The sequence below is a fragment of the Equus caballus genome, chromosome 10 (assembly GCF_041296265.1).
Source record: "Equus caballus isolate H_3958 breed thoroughbred chromosome 10, TB-T2T, whole genome shotgun sequence".
Lineage (NCBI taxonomy): Eukaryota > Metazoa > Chordata > Mammalia > Perissodactyla > Equidae > Equus > Equus caballus.
Window position 1 is genome coordinate 44,107,621 of NC_091693.1, and position 18,694 is coordinate 44,126,314.

The following is an 18,694-nucleotide window of genomic DNA, read 5'->3' on the forward strand; positions in this document are numbered from 1 at the left end:
TTGAGCTAAAGAGGAGCAGGAAAAGCTCTTTACCTTGCTTTGACTGTCTAAAAATAAAATATAAAATCTCCCCCTTCGTAAAGAAAATTTACATTTATAAATGAAATTTCCGTTTGTAAAGATGTCTCTATACCAGGCAGAGAGCTACTCCTAGAGGCAGCTTCTACCATCTGAGAAACCCTTATCTGCATAACAAGACAACCATTACTTACCACACCTCCCTCATCTTCCTGTAACTTGCCTCCTCTGCCCAGAAGCCCAAAACTCCTTTTGGTTTAGCCTAAGATGGTATATAAGCTTCAATCATCTGACCACCTCCTTGACTCTCAATTCTTTGAAACTCCAGGAGACGTAAGTAATTAAGCTGGGGTTTTGTTGTTGTTGTTGTTGTTGCTTTTTAAATCAGTTTGATTCACAAGCCCTAGCCGTTAAACCAAGGAGGGCAGAGGGAAAAAGATTTTTTCCTCCCTACAGCTCAAGACAGTCTGCCACAAAAAAGAATTATCTGACCCAAAATGTAAATAGTGCTGAGGTGGAGAAACCCTGCTCTCTCCCACAACAGACAGGAATCTAAAGCATGAGAAGTCAGCACGGTGTTTGGGAGCTTAGTGTCTTAAGTGAAGCCAAACTAATTCTCCTCCACGGCTGTGAGGCTTGGACATCTCACTAAGAACGTCAGTGTTTCAAAGCGCTTAATAAAATGACTCTGCAGGATCACACAGATGGGTTTTATTCCCACGTCAGTCCACCAGTTAGAGAATTGGGAGTGCTACACCACTGCTCTGCTGGTAGGACATGTGTGTTGGTTAAAGCACAAGGAGAAATCATGAGAGCTTTACCAAATCCAAATGCCCAGTGACATGTGTGTTAAGAGCATTAGGAACTTAGTGGACAGAAAACTCAGGTTTTTTGAGGAAAGAGTTATTAGGTGGTCTGTAGGCTAGGATTAACCCCAATAGACGTGACGAGCAGAGCAGCAGGTCTAACCGCGAATCCAGAGACTCTCCTGTGAATGTGGAGTGGGAAAGGAGACCTGCCTGGCTCCAGTGCCAGCTGTGCGCCTACTGTGTGATTATAGGCAAGTCTCAAACCTTCTCTGTAAAATTAGCAGCTGGTCTGCGCTCTGTAGGATTCCCTTCAGCTCCATCATTCTCATGCAATGGTTTCTTCACCTCCTGCCCTGGCACACAAGGATGGAGATGACTCTGAAACAGGATGCCAGTGAGGTGGATTTATTGATGTGCATCGTATGTGGTAAAGGACATGAAGAACAAAATGAAGACATGCAGGTTTGCATAAATGGGAAAACTTTTAATTTGATAATCACTCATTCAATAACCATTTATTTACTGAGCAGCTCTTCTGAATAAGATATACAAAATTATGTATTTTTCTTTTGCAAAATTTGTTTTAAGCAAATCTGAGAAGTTCTTTAAAAGTTTATTTCCTTGGATGTACAGTAGGTAACATTTAGTTCCACCAACGAAGTCCCCTCTGCATTCCACACAGGACAGATGGGTCTCCACCAGCTGACAGCCTTCCAGGCGGTGCTGACTCAGCGCATATTTGAATATTCCTCTCTGTGGGAAATAGAGCTATAACATCTATACTTATCTCAACTGCTGACAACCTGCTACTACAACTTTCTTCGCAGTCTTGGTTTTTAAAAGATTTAAAATTAACTCTTCTTTTAGAGAACAGATGCAAACAAGTAAACTCAAAACTTCAATGCAATGCTCATTCTGTAGCTCTGGTTCCTGTCTCCATACTGGCTGCCCACTGGGCTGAGTGCTGGCCTCTGGTGCACACGGTGCGGGGGAGCTGTCTGCTAGGGAGAGTGGTGCCTCGGCTCCCACAGTTACAGCTTCAAAAAGGCCACCTGGAAGAGGAAGAAAACCCCACAATTCTTTACTTATATAACAATGAAATGGCTAAATGCACAGGAAATCAAATCAGGTAAGTTTAGTCAATAAAGATGCATGCTGATCAAAAAGAAAAATGACTTGTAGGTGGGTCAGACATGGCCATTTTACAGAAGGAGCCAATTAGTCCATTTTTTAAATGAACCATATAGTAATTAAAATGATTCACATACACTTTAAGGAAAAAAAATTAAAAGTTTTAATTAACACTAAAATTGTATTGCCGTGATACTTCATTACTGGATTACTTCCAGTCCTCTTTCTCATTGGTTCAAACTGCTGTTTTGGACCTTCCAGATGCAGAATTCAGAGTCCTGAAGATTCCTAGGCAATTCCAGTTCCTCATCACTACCGGCCTCTCCTCACCAGCCTCTCCTCAGGTCACGCCAATGCTTTTCATCACATTCAATTATATTTATTGTGCTTGTCGGTAGAAATTAATCTTAAAACTTGGTGTTTAAAAATTTTTTAATTCATCTCAGATCAATGCATTTCATTTCCTAATAGTTCTGAATAACAGAGAAACAAACACAATGATGTCAATCACAAATGTGTAGAAAGTTTTAGTTCAGAGGTGGTAATAGATTGGGGACTGTGCCAATATCAGGAAGAGAGTGGAATGTGGAGTAGAGATAAGGATGGGGAAAGGTGCAGGGTTGGGAAGAAGACCCTAGGCCTTTTCGGGGGGAAAGAGTGAGCAACAGAAGTGAAAACATTCTACTCTTGGACAGTTGGTTCTCAAGTCCCCGGATGCAGTCAAAGGAGGCATGGATTTAACGATCCCTGTTAAGGGGAAAGGGAAAGGAAGAGTCACGCAGGGCAGACAGCATCTGCTTTATGGGGAGTAATTCAGAAGGATGTTACTCTTCATACAGCGCTGGAGAGAAACGCACCTGCTGAGTTTCCATATCAACTTCCTGCTGAGTTTCTACATCAAGCTCTGCAATGAGAACACCAAAGTAGAAGGAGCAGGCAAAGAAGAAAGGTTAAGGTTCCTAAACAAATGTAAACACAAACAATTGATACAAACCTCAAGGGCTCACTGTGAAGAGTAAATGAGATAATGGTTATGAAAACACATGTGTTTCTCTCCCCGGCCTCTCAGCCGATAGCAGATATTAGGAACCCATGAACATACCAGATGAGAAGGGGATGTTCAAGAAAGACCAGCTGGGCCATGAGGGAATGATCATAGAATTACCGGGGAGGGGATTTGGGGCCGTTGAGTCTGACTTCCGGCTCACTAGGGACAGTGTCCGTCAGGTGATATTTTGCTTCTATGAGAACAGTTTATAGGAACCTTCCAAAGAAGACAAGGCCACTGCTAACATTCAGATACAGTAAGAAGACGGATGAAAACCAATTAGCTCTTTTTTAATTCTGAAAATTGCTATGTCATAGAGCATTCCAATTAGGAACTACTAACCATACCACTGGTAAATGTAATCATAAAAGTGGTTAGAACTTTAGCTCTGGAATCACATAGACCAGTGTTTCTCAACTTGGGGCGATCTTGCCCACCAGGGGACATTTGGCAGTGTCTGGAGATATTTTTGGTTGTCACAACTTGGAGGATGCTATTGGCATCTAGGGGGCAGAGGCTAGGGATTCTACTAAACATCCGATAATGTGCGGGACAGCCCCCACAAGATAGAATTACCAGCCCCCAAATGTCAATAGTGCTGATGCTGAAAAACACTGAAATTATAGACACAGCATTTTAGAATTAGATCTCTCATATATATACTAGCTGTGTGATCTTCAACAAGCTTGTTAGCTTCTCTCAGCCTTCCCTCATCTGCAAAACGGGAATTATAACACGACCTACCTGAAATTTATGAAACACTTTATAGTATATTAAGCCTCTTTTAACTCCTTTCATCCTCAGCACAGGCCTGTGATTTAGATAAAGTAGGCATCCGAAACTTTGTTTTACAAATGAATACAGAGAAGCTCAGAAAAATTAAGTGGCTTGCACAGGATACAAAGCTATTAAGTGGCAATGATGGGCTTAGGAAGAAATTTTGATTCCTAATCCATGCTTTTCCCACTGTAACTTTACAGATGAATGAGACAAAACTGCAGAGGTTTAGGAACTTTTAATCTTCATCATTGCCTCAAATATCAAAGATTTATTTTCTTTTACCTGTCCGTGAATATGAACCCAAGATGGGACACTGCTACAGAAGAGGCTGAGCTGATTACATTAACCGACGAAAAACGGAGCCCCTCAACAAAAAAGGAAGACTTCAAAATCTGACCTAATATGTCTTTGTTTCATCTCTAGTTTTTATAGTTCCGCTTGCCAAGTACATTATGTATTTTTCAGGACTTAATAACAAGAAACGGCAATCATCCTTGGGAACAGGGACCTTACAATGCATTTTAGCTTCTTTTTATTTAAAACACTGTGAGTTAACATATTTCAAATGCTGATTTTGTGTTCCCTAGCTTTTATCCATGACAGGAAAAATTGCTTTCCCGAACTGCCATTTATTTTAAGAGAGGATAATTTAATTTTGTTCCATTATACTGAGAGAAATCTCTCTATTTCATCTTTTTAGTTTTATTCCCCAAAGTAAAAGTTTTAAAGCTTCTCAAAGTAGATGAGTACAGCTTTAGGCTCCCTTGTTACATTTCTGAAATATATAGTTACAAAACTATAAATAATTATTTAAAAGAAGGGAAGCGAAGACTCTCGTGTCGGCTGGAAGGTTTGATGTCCGTGTCCCATGCACCTGAATTTGGACACTTGGGAATGCAACGGGGGAGAGAAAGTGAAGATGTCTAAAAATAAGGTCTTTGCTTTGAGTCATCATCTAAAAACAATCTTCTTAAACCACAATAAACAGGGCCAGGCTGATGTAATAGCTGACCAAATGTTAAGTTTATAATGCTTTAAGACATTTGCATAATATGTTAAACAGTTTTAATGTTCTTTTATCTTAGTTAACATTATATTATCAAATTCTATTCCTCAATATAGATTTGGAATTTCAATCAATAAAACGATATGCTGTCAAGGCAGGCTGCAGATAAAATTAGCATTTAAAAAAAAGCTACATAAATGCTCTGGGGGTGTGCTAAACAAGACAGATAAAACTATTAAATACTGGAAAATGTGAGTTTCATAATAATTGTAGGCTTTAGAAAAGACTCCTTAGAATAAGCAGCATGGCCATACACAAACATTCCTTTTAAAGGGTACTGCGGTCTCTCTCTCTCAAATGCTATGCCTTAAAAATGTATTTCTGTCTAGGTATGGATCATATTCAAAGTTATGTTCTGAAATAGAATGCTTTTATGACACGGAAAAGAGAGTTTATATTTTATATTATAAAATATACTTTATATTATAAAATCCAGTTTCTAGGATCAAATTTCATTTACAAAATAAAATATACAATATAAACTAACTATAAAAATAATCAAAGAAAATGACTTTTTCAAGCATTCATCAAATATATTTGATGTCTTGAATAACACTGCGATTATTTACTAACTCACTAATTCAGCGCTGATCAGGCCTATGCTGAGGACACCTGGACTCAACGTTTCGAGTCCGATAAATAGTATAAGATATTCACCCCTCTGGGCTGGCAGGCTGGCTTCATCATTCAATTCATTCAATCGTTAAGTACCTCCTACGTGCCAGTGATGGTCCAGTCACAGACCACACTGAGAAGAAGTGCAACCTGCAGGTGTGGGAGACAGTCAAGTACCAAGATGATTCTATTAAAGTGGGATAGTTTAAGACGGAAGCCTAACGCCCGCTGAGAGAAGAAAGACTATTCTTGGGTTATGAAAGGAAGCAAGATTTCTAAGGCAGTACCCGGAAAGAGTTAATTATTGCTCTAATTATGAAATTGTGCTAGCACGGAGGGGCAATAAAACCTGGTGTGGCATACACTTTTTCCCGCTAAAAGATGCAGCAAACAGGAAGGATGGAACAAAAGACCAAAGATGTGAGAAGTAATACAATGAGGAAGAAGATCCTATCCCTCTTATAAAGACAAGTATGTGTATACTTAACTGTTGACAGAAACACTAGACTAAGGCAGCATCAGTGCAGCCTTCCAACTCCAGAGCTTCTGCACAAATTCTCTAAGAGCCTTTAGAAAGTAGGGGACGAGGAAGTAAGATCAATGTCTGTAAATTAATTTAAACCTTTACTTGGTATTTCTTTTAAGAAGCCGTGGATGCACTACGATAATTTACATATAAATAAAAAGCTTGTTGATTTTCATCTACTTGGGAACTAGTTAAGCTAAGCACAGCAACGCTTTCTCCAGACATCTAGGTGGAAAGCAACACAGTATGTGAAGTACCAGAAGAGACACGTGTGCAAGGGAGAGAAAGAAGAGGACTGATGTCTCTTCATCGCTACATGGGGCTGAAAACATGGACAAATGCAACACTGGGTCTTGAGCCTATTCTTCAACAAAGCAAGTAAGTTCTTGATATAAGCTTCTCATCACTTCTTTCACAGTAAGTGGATTGCGGAAAATACTGCTGACATTGGATGGTGCTCCTCTAACACTGTGGTGAACGAGCAGTTCTGGTGCTCCCAGTTATATAAAACAAACCCAGTAACACTGCCAGATAGCAAACCGATCGGGTAAACATTTGTATAGCAATAGTCTTTAGGTGTTACATAAAAATATATTTTCTCAAGCGCAAAACATATTTGTTAAAGGAAATAATTCTATGATACCAATACAAGTAGGTGTTAAAACGCATAATATAAAAAAGTGCCACCACAATAAATACACTATCACTCATAAATCAAAAGGTCCTTTAAATTTCTCATCCCTATTAAATACCTGCAGGAGCGAATTCAGCCGAAGGGGACCAGTGGTTCCATGGCAGCTCTGGAAGGGACTGGTGCTTTGAAAATCACCACTGTGCCATCCTGTCAGCAACACACTTCTAACCAAACAAGTTTATTCAGAAACACTTGCTGGAGCTCAGAAAGGGAGTGTTTTTCTACAGTATCAATTAACTAAAATATTTAGCAACAGAACCATTTCAATAAATAATATTTCAAGGAAGCCATGCTCACTCTTATCTTTCTTAACATTGAGAAGCATGGATGTTGAAGAAGACAATATGCTTGGGATATCAGTACACTTAGAAATTCCAGGAGGGGACCCATATGGGGAACAAAATAGCTTTCCAGAGCAGATGACCGATTTCTGTCACCTAAAGAGATTTATTTCAGTGACATTTTTAAATTCCTATTTTAGCTGTAAATTTTAATTCTTCTAATAGAGACACAACCAAGGGAGAAACTTGCTTCATCCAGAGAAGACACTTTCTAACCCATTGTCAAAGATGGAGGAGGGCCTAGCCTGTGAGCTTGTGGCTGTGGAGCCCGCTAGCTAACAGAGGAGAACTGCCTCGCACACATTACGCAGGCAGTAATGAGATGCTGCAGTGAGGGGTCGTGGGGCCAGGACTATTTAGGTGCATGAGTGCAGAATTCTGTCAAGTAGGAAGAACGGCATAAGATGATGGCACCACACTTTTTAGGGAAAGGGCTAAGGACAGTCACAGCTGCCTCTGTAAACTGTCCTGGACAATTTTATCTCATACCCGAACAGCCTCACTTCTGTTGGTTGGTATTCAAGTTCTTTACTGCAATTATCAAAACTTGGAGACATCAAGACTTCTATTGTTTACTGCTAATTTTTAGTTTTAATAAATGATTTATGATTATATGAATTACAGACAAAATTGCAAAACAGAAAAGTACAAAAAATGTAAAATAAAATTTTTGCAACTCCATTACTCAGGGATAAATACTATTAACATTTTGGATATATCTTTCTAGACTTTTACTTTCAATGTATAACTGGACATTTCTATATATACTGTTTTGTAATATATAGCTTCTTTTTAACCCAATAATATACTATGGTAATCTTCCCATGACAATGAATATTTTTCTATGGTATTTTTAATGGCTGCATTATATTCCACTATATATTTATATTGCTTAAGAAAAACAAAAAGACAAATGCATAACTTATTCCACCAAAAGCACATTTGAGGGTTTTTTTGCAGGGGAGAGTGAGGAGGTGGTACTGACTGCTGAGCCAAGAGGGTGCTTCAGCATAATTTAGTCCAGTGGTTCTCCAAGTGTTGTCTCTGGACCAGCATCATTGACATCACCTGGGAACTTGTTTTCTAGACCTACTCAATCAGAAGCTCCAGGGGCAGGACCTGGCAGCTGGAGTCTTCATAGGTCCTCCAGGGGATTCTCATGCTCACCAGAGTTTGAGAGCTATTGGTCTAGTCCCACCATTTTATCCAGCTGAGCAAACTCAGAGACAGTATCTGACTTATTTACAGAGATGCAGCTAATAGAAGAGGGACTCACACACAGGTTTTCTAACTCCTAACCCAGCACCTCCATGTCTAGATCAGTGTAAACCAGACCTTGTCTAGGGGGGTCCAAAAATCCTTTAAATGATTTTTTTTCTTTCTAGAAGACAATAAGATTGTCAAACAAGGGAGAAAGACACAGTTATGTTCAGCCCTATTTCCCGATACTCATAAAGGAGATTGGGGTCCATTGTCTACAAAAGGAAAACCGAGACATTTTTGTTAGTTATCTAGAGACTGAAGGGGCCAAATATCTCAAACTAACCTACTGTGTAAAGTTAAGAGTTAAGTGGAAGAATTTTTGGGGGGGAGGGCAGCTTCTGATACGCCTTGATATGGTTTCCTTTTCTAAATCTAGTTACCCCTATTGGTCTCTTTAGCAAAATTATTTGGTTAGTTCAGGTAAAGAAAACTTCACAAATTTGACTTAGGAATAAGGCTACAAGGATAACACCAAAAGCTGGCAAAGAAACAAAATCTCCTATACATTGCTTGGGGGAATACAAAATGGTATAAACATTCTAGAAAACAGTTTGGCAGTTTCTTTAAAACTAAACATGTAATTACCTTATGACCCAACAATTGCAGTCTTGGACATTTATCCCAGAGAAATGAAAACTTTATGTTTACACAAGAATCTGTTCACGATATCATCCTTGGTCAATGATCTGTCTAGCTTACTTCAATCCAGTTACCTCTAGATGCAGCTTTGAGATGCATTATTCAAAGTCTTGCTCATGCTGATGTTCTGCTCAATATCTCATGAGATCTCATTTTCCTCAGTGGAGTGACCTGAGTAAGCCAGGAAGTTAATTTTGGAAGGAGTGCTGAAACAGATGGCTACAGTAAGTAAGAGAGAACACCACTCTATTTAACACGGGCTGGGCTGCCAGCCTGGCAGTAAATGCTTAGGTTACACACAATAGCACCTTAAATCTTAGGCTGTATATGAAGTACTTATTCTAAATAGTCCACTAAGCACACTTTTTCGCTTTTTATTGCCCTGGGGTAAATAATGAGGAAAGATTCTGGCATTTTTTAAAACAAAATTCCACAGCAAATTTTCCAGATACATAATAGGCTCTCAATAAATATTTCTTTCAGACTGAATACATTAGACTAAAAGTCTAATTTTAATCTTAAAAGTAATATTACCTTACAAAAGAATTGGGGAAACAGGAAAAAATTTTTAAAAACATATGCTATACTACCCTAACTTAATTATTACTTGGGTCTATTCCCATATAGTTTTAAGATGCATTTTTTCATATTGATTATCACTTGCTCATACTTTTCATATCATAAACATTTTACATGCTGCTCAGTAAGTCTTCATTCTATTTTAATAGCCGCAAAATAGTTCATCATAACTTAATCCATTACAAACTTAAGTTGTTGCCAGGTTTGTTAAGATCATAAGTCATAATGAAATGATTATTGTCATATTTACAGATTTTTTCCGATATTTTAGAATATCCCCTTAGGATGGAGTCCCAGAAATGGGATTACTAGATTGAAAGATATGAATATTATGATTTGATGCATATTTTTCCCAATGAGCTGTACCAATTGGCAAGACCATCAGTATTAGGTCTTTTTTGTTAAATTAGTGCCAATTTAGTAAAAGAAAAATGATATCTCATGCTTTTTGAATTTATTTAATTGCTATGAGTTTAAACATTCTCCCAAATGTTTAATAATTGTCTTTTGTGAACTGGTTAATTGTGAATACACGTCCTTTTTCTTTATCTACCAAGAAGGGGTTTAATTTTTTTAACAGTTTGTATAAGCTCTTTAGTAAATGTTAAAATCTTAATTTTTTTTTTATGTAGTGATGAAATTAAGTGCCAGGCATGGTCTCATCTCACTAAATCCTTACAAAATCCACTTGAATTAAATATCTAATTTAATGGTCCCCAAATTATAAATGAGGAATTTAGGTTCAGAGAAGTTGACTTTTACTCATTGCTATAAACTCGTAACAAGGCTGGGTTTGCAATTAGATCTTTGTTACTGGACCTAAGACTCACTCCATCATAAAAGCTCCCTTCCATCTAATTATGGTGAGAGAACTGCTATAGTAACTTTAGTTGAAGAAAGAATCTATAATATTTCAATTTTAAGCCAGATTTAGTAGGGGTTAGAATGAGGCAGGCATTCTATTTTTTAAGAAGAAAATAGATTACTTCTTTTGCATTAGACATAAGGAGAAGAAAGAAGAGATAGAATGGCAAATTAAAGCTCTTCTTGTAAAGAGAAAATAATTCTTTGATTAGAAGAGAACGCTTCAGGCAAATGAGGAGAGCCAACAAGATAGATGAGAAATTGGCCTGAAGTCTCATAAAGGAATTTTTGTCTGTAAGTTTAGAAAGAAGGATGAGTTATACTGGCACAGTTTAGTCAGTTGAGTAAAAAAGATTATGACTTGGAATAATCAAATAACAGTTAAGGACTGGTGAGAACAGGATTAAATTGTGACCAGATGCTTATTTCTTTAGCCATTTACTACTTAGACATTACTTTAACAATATAATATTTAAAGACACACAAATCTTTAAAACGGAAAACATGCTCATACATCCATTTTTAAATAAACACCATTTCTTAAGCCTGTTATTTGGAGTTGCTGGAAATAAACAGGGATCATAAAACTGGAATTAATCTATTTATTTTAAAGGAGGGGCAGGGATGGCCTTATGAGGACTTTATAACTGCCGAATAAAACTAAAGTAAACACTTGTACTGACAGAAGGAATGCACCCAAGAGGATGACGCTATATGCTGTTTTACCACGAACCTCCGCATATTTATTTAAGCCACATGGAAAGCAAAGAGGAGGCTCTTTTCTATAGAACTGCTCGTGGAGCTTCCCCAAGTCCAGAGCAGCTCGGGGTTCTGGACTAGAAAAAGGCATGTGGTGATCAAGGGCTTTCAGTGTTCAAAGTGGTAAGTTTTACACCCAACATCTAAGCTCCACAAGAAGCCAGGAGAAACCAGGTGGCTTCCAGGAAGGTGCAGAAAGGTGAACTCTGATTGCTATGGAATGACTGGAGATGGAGACAGAGTGTATTGAGAGAAGTGAAAACAGACTCGGGGCCGGCCCTGTGGCCAAGTGGTTAAGTTATGTGCTCTGCTTCAGCAGCCTGGGGTTCGCCGGTTTGGATCCTGGGCAGGGACCTAGCACTGCTCATCAAGCCATGCTGTGGCAGCATCCCACACGGAACAGCTAGAATGACATACAACTAGAATATACAACTATGTGCTGGGGCTGTGGGGAATAAACAAGGAAGATTGGAAACAGATGTTAGCTCAGGGCCAATCTTCCTCACGAAAAAAAAAAGGAAAGAAAGAAAACAGACTCTTGTGAGAAGGCAGTGCTCTGTACACAGAGGCTATGGAAGAGCAAAGATACAGGCCCCGGACTCAGGGAAAGCTGAGATTGAACCCCCTCCCTGATACCCATGAGCTAAATGACCACTCAGTGCCCGTGGGTGGTTGTGAGGATTAGTGATAAAGACATAAATGGTCCAGCAGGCCCTGGAACAGATGAGGCCCTCAATAAATAGAAGAGCTTCTTATCATCATTACTATATCTAAATGCCTTATGGATTTTTTTTTTTTAAGATTGGCACCTGAGCTAACAACTGTTGCCAATCTTTTTTTTCTTTTTCTGCTTTTTCTCCCCAAATCCCCCCAGTACATAGTTGTATATTTTAGTTGTGGGTACTTCGAGTTGTGGCATGTGGGACGCTGCCTCAGGATGGCCTAACGAGTGGTGCCATGTCCGCACCCAGGATCTGAACCAGGGAAACCCTGGGCCACCGAAGCGAAGCACGAGAACTTAGCCATTTGGCCATGGGGCCGGCCCCTGCTTTATGGATTTTAAACATTGCTACAGATGCATCTTTTTCTCTGTCTGCTGTTCATGAATGAATTCATGTTTCTTTAATTATTTTGAAAGGAAGAAGCACAAATGGCTGATTATGTATATAAGATATCCAAGGCTTAAATAAGGCTCTCTTTTGCTTACACTACCCTAAGTAACAATAACATCGACCAGTGACAGGTACTGAAATTGCAGACATTGTGTTTGAAGAAAAAACTGCAAACCTATACTGCTTGCAAATATAAGAATGTAGATGGCTTTGTGTAAAACATCAGCTGCTACTTGAAAAGTAACTGCAAGCCCAGAGGCCACTGCTGGGACTCTGCAGAGGGTCTCTGAAGGTGTGTGATGGGCAGCAGTCTGAGGGGTTCAAACCAGCACACCTCTGGTTACTGACATAACCACTCCTTAGAAATTCAGCTCTGCAGTCAGGCAAGAAATAAAAGGGATTCAAATTGGAAAGGAAGAAGTGAAACTGTCACTTTTTGCAGATGACATGATTCCATATATAGAAAATCCTAAAGAATCCACCAAAAAAATTTTAAATATAGTAAGTGAATATGGTAAAGTTGCAGGATACAAAATCAACATACAAAAATCAGTTGCGTTTCTATACATGAACAACGAAGTAGCAGAAAGAGAAATTAAGAATACAATCCCATTTACAATTGTGACAAAAAGAATAAAATACCTAGGAATAAACTTGACCAACAAGGTGAAAGATCTGTACACTGAAAAGTATAAAGCATTGTTGAAAGAAATTGAAGAAGACACAAAGAAATAGAAAGATATTCTGTGCTCTTGGATTGGGAGAATTAACGTTTAATAACGTTATTTAATAATTATTAAAATGTCCATATTACCTAAACCAATCTATAGATTCAGTAGAATTGCTATCCAAGTTCCAACATTTTTCACAGAAATAGAACAAAGAATCCTAAAATTTACATGGAACAACAAAAGACCCCCAATAGCCAAAAGAATCCTGAGAAAAGAGAACAAAGCTGGAGGTATCACACTCCCTGATTTCAAAATATATTACAAAGCTATAGTAACCAAAACAGCATGGTACTGGCACAAAAAGAGACACACAGATCAATGGAACAGAATCGAGGAGCCCCGAAATAACCCCACACATCTTTGGACAGCTAATTTTTGACAAAGGGAGCCAAGAACATACTATGGGGAAAGGAAAGTCTCTTCAATAAATGGTGCTGGGGAAACTGGACAGCCACATGCAAAAGAATGAAAGTAGACCATTATCTTACACCATGCACAAAAATTACCTCAAAATGGATTAGAGTTGAATGTAAGACCTGAAACCATGAAACTTCTAGAAGAAAACATAGGCAGTACCCTTTCGACATCAGTGTTAGCAGCATATTTTCAGGTACCATGTCTCACCCGGCAAGGGAAACAATAGAAAAAATAAACAAATAGGACTACATCAAACTAAAAAGCTTCTGCACAGCAAAGGAAACCATCAACAAAATGAAAAGATAACCTAACAATTGGGAGAAGATATTTGCAAACCATATATCTGATAAGGGATTACTACGCAAAACATACAAAGAACTCATATATCTCAAGAATAAAAAAACTAAAAACCCCATTAGAAAATGGGCAGAAGATCTGAACAGACATTTCTCCAAAGAAGATATACAGACAGCCAATAGGCACATGAAAAGATGTTCAACATCACTAACTATCAGGTAAATGTAAATCAAAACTACAATGAGATATCACCTCACTCCCATTAGAATGGCTATAATTAACAAGACAAGAACTAACAAGCGTTGGAGAGGATGTGGAAAGAAGGGAACTCTGAGACACTGCTGGTGGGAGTACAAACTGGTGCGGCCACTATGGAAAACAGTAAGGAGTTCCTCAAAAAGTTAAGAATAGAACTACCATATGATCCAGCTATTCCACTGCTGGGTATTTATACAAAGAACTTGAAAACACAAATGCATAAAGATACATGCACCCCTAAGTTCACTGCAGCATTATTCACAATAGAAAAGACTTGGAAGCAACCTAGGTACCCATCAAGGGACAAATGGATAAAGAAGATGTAGTATAGATACACAATGGAATACTACTCAGGCATAAAAAATAATAAAATCTGGCCATTTGTGACAACATGGATGGACCTTGAGGTTATTATGCTAAGCGACATAAATCAGAGGAAGAAAGTCAAATACGGTATAATCTCACTCATAAGTAGAAGATAAAAACAACAACACACAATCACATAGAGAGAGATTGGATTGGTGGTTACCAGAGGGGAAGGAGGGAGGAGGGCAAAAGGGGTGATTGGGCACATGTGCATGGTGAGGGATTATAATTAGTCTTTGGGTGGTGAACATGATGTAATCTATACAGAAATCAAATATAATGGAGTATACTTGAAATTTATGTAATGTTATAAACCAATGTTACTGCAATAAAAAAATAATAAAGTTTAAAAAAAAGAAAAAAGATATTCAGCTCTGAATCCAGGATTACTGACTAAGCTATGGGTCTTTAATACATGAAATTATTTGGCTGAATTAATAATAATTAGGCCTTTCCCAAGTATGCCCAGATTGTACCATAATATTAATTAGAAAGAAGTGTCTGATTATTCATCAAGACACTGTGTAAAGCAGTGGGAACAAATGGATGGATATAAATATGACCTCTAACCAGTCAGTCATTAGTGTATTACAATGTGGACTGGACTTTTCTGGCTACTGGGGCACTGAATACTTGGAAATGACCAAAGCTCAACTATACTTTGTTAGGAAATACCATCCTCTAAAATCAGCCAGCTGCCATAAAATGCTGGCCTCTGGAGTTCACTATGAGACCTGGATCTTGCCATCTTTGCACAGAAGTGCAAGTTCTATGAGATGGCATCACTGACTGACTGAAGAACTTGCATACTTCAATGCAAGTCAGAGCTGGCACAATATATAGCTGAAAGAACACATGTATTTTCCAGAGGCTACATGATCAGATTACCCAGTCTTGATGCCTCAGTTTCTCCATGAGCTTCCTTCTCATGATGGGGCATCCTTTTTCTCTGGTTGGTCAAGGACTGTATCAGATACTGCAACATCTGTGAATGGCCCCCAGTAGGCAATCTCTTTCCCACACTCTCTCTGGGAAGCTTACTGAGTCACGAGCCTTCCTCTGCCTGCCTAAAGGGGGCCTGCAATTCATGACTGGTGAGCTGCAAAATTAACATTAAGTATGTAGGGGTCCTTTACAGCAAAATAATTTCTTCAGGATTCAGGAAGTTCTGAGAGGAGTCACAGAAACATAAATTTTGATCCAATGAGAGTAAGGACTATAACTTGTCCAAGTTCTAAAGCATGAGAAAAAATACACTATGTTTTGATGGGGAATGGAGAAAATTTTGAAACATATATTGTTTAGGTGACTTGAACACAGGGAAATTGCTAAAAGGCTGTGAGCATAAACAAGTATTCCACTGAGTCTTCTGTGCTCTCAGAACTATTCCATTTGGTGTATTTAAGGATAAGGCCTATAAACACTATGAAAAATGTTCTCTATTTTCCATGGATTTAGGGGTAAACATTTCTTTGAAAATAAAAAATATTTTTAAAAATTTCCATAAAATTTCTTTAGTGTCTTCATCTTTCTAAAGTATAAGAAATGAGTGGGCCCAGCTGGGGGTCCCTCAGTCAGGAGTTTTGGACAACCAAGACCCAGTATGAGATAAGCATGCATGATCTCACTCTTTTCCTCAAGAATGCTAGGTTCATAACATTAGTATGATGCTCATAAACAGATGTGGAGAGAAAAATGTTAGGGGCAGGTTAGATCAGTGGGAGACTAATCTTTTCATTCTGAAAATCTTATAAAGAAACCCAGCAAGACAGGGATCCTCATTGAGAAGTGGTCCCCAGCAGCCATCTCTCCCTATTCAAATTTCTGTCAGTCAACTCATGATACCAACAATCTGCAGGACACTTAACTGTTTTTGGTTTGTTTTTAACCTATAAAAAATTTCAAATATTAATATATTCTCTAGTAAAGAGAATAGTAAATCCACAAATATTACCTAGAAACAATAATTACAAACTCATGGCCATTTTGTTTTATCCAAACCCCTGCCACAGAACTCTTCTGAAGCAAATCTCAGGCTTATTATTTTGTTTATAATTTAGTATGTGTCTCTAAAAGAGAAGACTACTATAAAAATAAAACCACAATGCCATGATCACATCTAAAATACTAACAATAATTCCTTAACATAATCAAATGTCCAGTCAGTGATCAAACTGCCCCAACTAGCTCATAAAATTTTTTAACAATTGGTATTTGTTCAATCGGAATCCCAATATGGTGCAAGTATTACAATTAATTCATACATCTTTTAAGTTTCTTTTCAATCATAGTTTTCTCCTTTTTCAGTTTTCTCCCTTTGCAGTTTATATTTTGAAGAAGTCAGGTCTTTTGTCCTGTACTTTTCCACACACTGGAATGTGGTGGCTGTTTTTGTTTGTTTTTAGTGTCAGGAACTTATGGATTTAAAATATATTTGATACGCTTTAATCCATTGCAGTCATTATTCTCATTGAAGCGCAAATCGTCCGTCTTCATCAGTGAGAACCTCTTCAACCTTGGAGTCTGAGTCCAGTTGACAAGATCCTAGTTGTTTACAACAGATTTTCGTTTGTTTTGTTGTTGTTGTTTTTTGCTTTCCAGTAGGACAGGATACAGCCTCGTCTTATACATTTCTATCCCAGACATGGAATCAGCCCTGTTCTCAAGGAGCCTGGTTCCTTTAGTGGGGAATGGTATTTAGAGACCACCCTAGAGACTGCCTTATCGCCTACAAAGCCCTCTGGTGACATTACCTCATGCGCACACACACACACAAACGTCTCCCCTCCTGGGGGCCACCACATTCCCTTTCTGAAGTGCAGTGAAAAAACACCCAGCCTCAGGTGCCCTTGTGTCCTATTTAGAAACCAGGTCCTAATCTACTCAGAGATGAATCTTTTTGTCTGGTTAGCAAAAGAGGACAGGGTAGAAAAAGACCGCCTTAGCAACAGAAATTATTTTGTTGGAGAGGAACTAAAAACAAAGAAATTTCATTCCTTTTCCACTGGAACCAAAAGGAAATAACTAAGTTCTGTTATCAGAACTTAGATGGAAAAAGGAATCTTTCTAGATAGACAACTTAATTTTTTTTTAACGAGGTAAAAACATTCCCATATGAGTAAAAGAAAAATACTTCCAGAAAAAGGCTCACCAAGAAATCTTTTGGACGTGAAATTATGAAGGTGACTCACTGCGTGGTGTGGGGACAAGTCCCTGCTGTTCACTTGTTTGTGAAGCTGTGGAAGGACGAGGGAGGCCCGGGCGCTGTGTGGAGGCTGTGGCATGGGAAATTAAGCAGTTCTGTATACTCGTCTGGCTCATTAGGAGAAGTATTTCTGACCTCACTAAAGGAAAATCCTCTCTAAACCTCACAGTAGGTTTGAAAACAGAGAAGAAAACAAAAACCAGAAGGGCATGTTTCACAGTAGTTTTTATAATTTAGATCAAATTTATTTAGATGGCAAAAGGTTTCTCAGTCCCTGAGGACTGACAAGGGTCCTGTAAAACTCGAATCTACTGGGGGAAGGGGGCGCCAGGAACTCCTGTAAATCAACCCTAAAAAGACTTAGACGCTTCACAAAAGAACGTAAGTTGACCAAAAAGCTCCTGAAATGCTGCTCAATATCACCAGTCATTAGGGAAATGCAAAAGAAAATCATAATGAGATACCCGCCAGAATAGCTAAAATAAAGACTGACAACACCAAAGGATGCTGCTGTTGATGACGATATGGAGCAGCTGTCATGCTCATATATAGTTGCTGGGAGTGTAAAATGGCATAACCACTTTGCAGAAGTGTTTGGCAGTTTATTAAAAGTTAAAACATACATCTATCCTACAACCCAGCAATTTCATTCCTAGATATTTACTGAGAGAAATGAAAATATGTCCACAAACAGGCTTTACCAGAATATATGTTGCAGCCTTATTCAAAAAAGCTCCAAATCGAAACAACCTAAGTGTCCACTGCCAGAGAATGTATTAACAAATTGTGGTATATTCATACATGGAACACTCCTCTGCGATAAAAAAGAATGAACCATTGATAAATGCAGTAATATGGATAAACTGCAAAGACATCATATTAAGTGAGAGGCCAGACAAAGAAAGAGTACACACTGTGAGGGCTAATTTACATGCAGTTCAAATATAGGCAAAATGAATCTATGATGATAGAAATCAGAGACAGTGGTTTCCTAGGAAGGAGGATTAACAAAAAGACTCGAAGGGAACTTTCTAAAGGAATGGATTGATCTCTCTCTTCTTTTTGGATGGTGGTTACATGGGTGTCTATCAGTGGTTCTCAATCAGCGGTTGTTTTGCCGCCCAGGGGACATTTGGCAATGCCTGGAGACAATTTTGATTGTCATGACTAGAGGAT

The 18,694-nt window shown here is 38.4% G+C and overlaps 1 protein-coding gene across 6 annotated transcripts in view; it reads right to left on the bottom strand.

Moving 5' to 3' along the window:
* Positions 1-1,290: 1,290 nt before the first annotated feature.
* UBE3D (ubiquitin protein ligase E3D) overlaps positions 1,291-18,694 on the bottom strand; it is a 153,710-nt gene continuing 136,306 nt past the window's right edge. For 4 of the 6 annotated variants that reach the window (XR_011422567.1, XR_011422566.1, XM_070225183.1 and 1 more), the window contains one exon: positions 1,291-1,879. Coding sequence is in view for 3 of the 6 variants with exons in the window: in XM_070225183.1 (XP_070081284.1) it covers positions 1,859-1,879 (21 nt within the window). In the remaining 3 variants the exon portion in view is untranslated. Of the gene's footprint in view, positions 1,880-9,004; positions 9,137-18,694 lie in introns of all 6 variants that reach the window. The other 2 variants (XR_011422568.1, XM_070225182.1) reach the window with 2 other exon arrangements.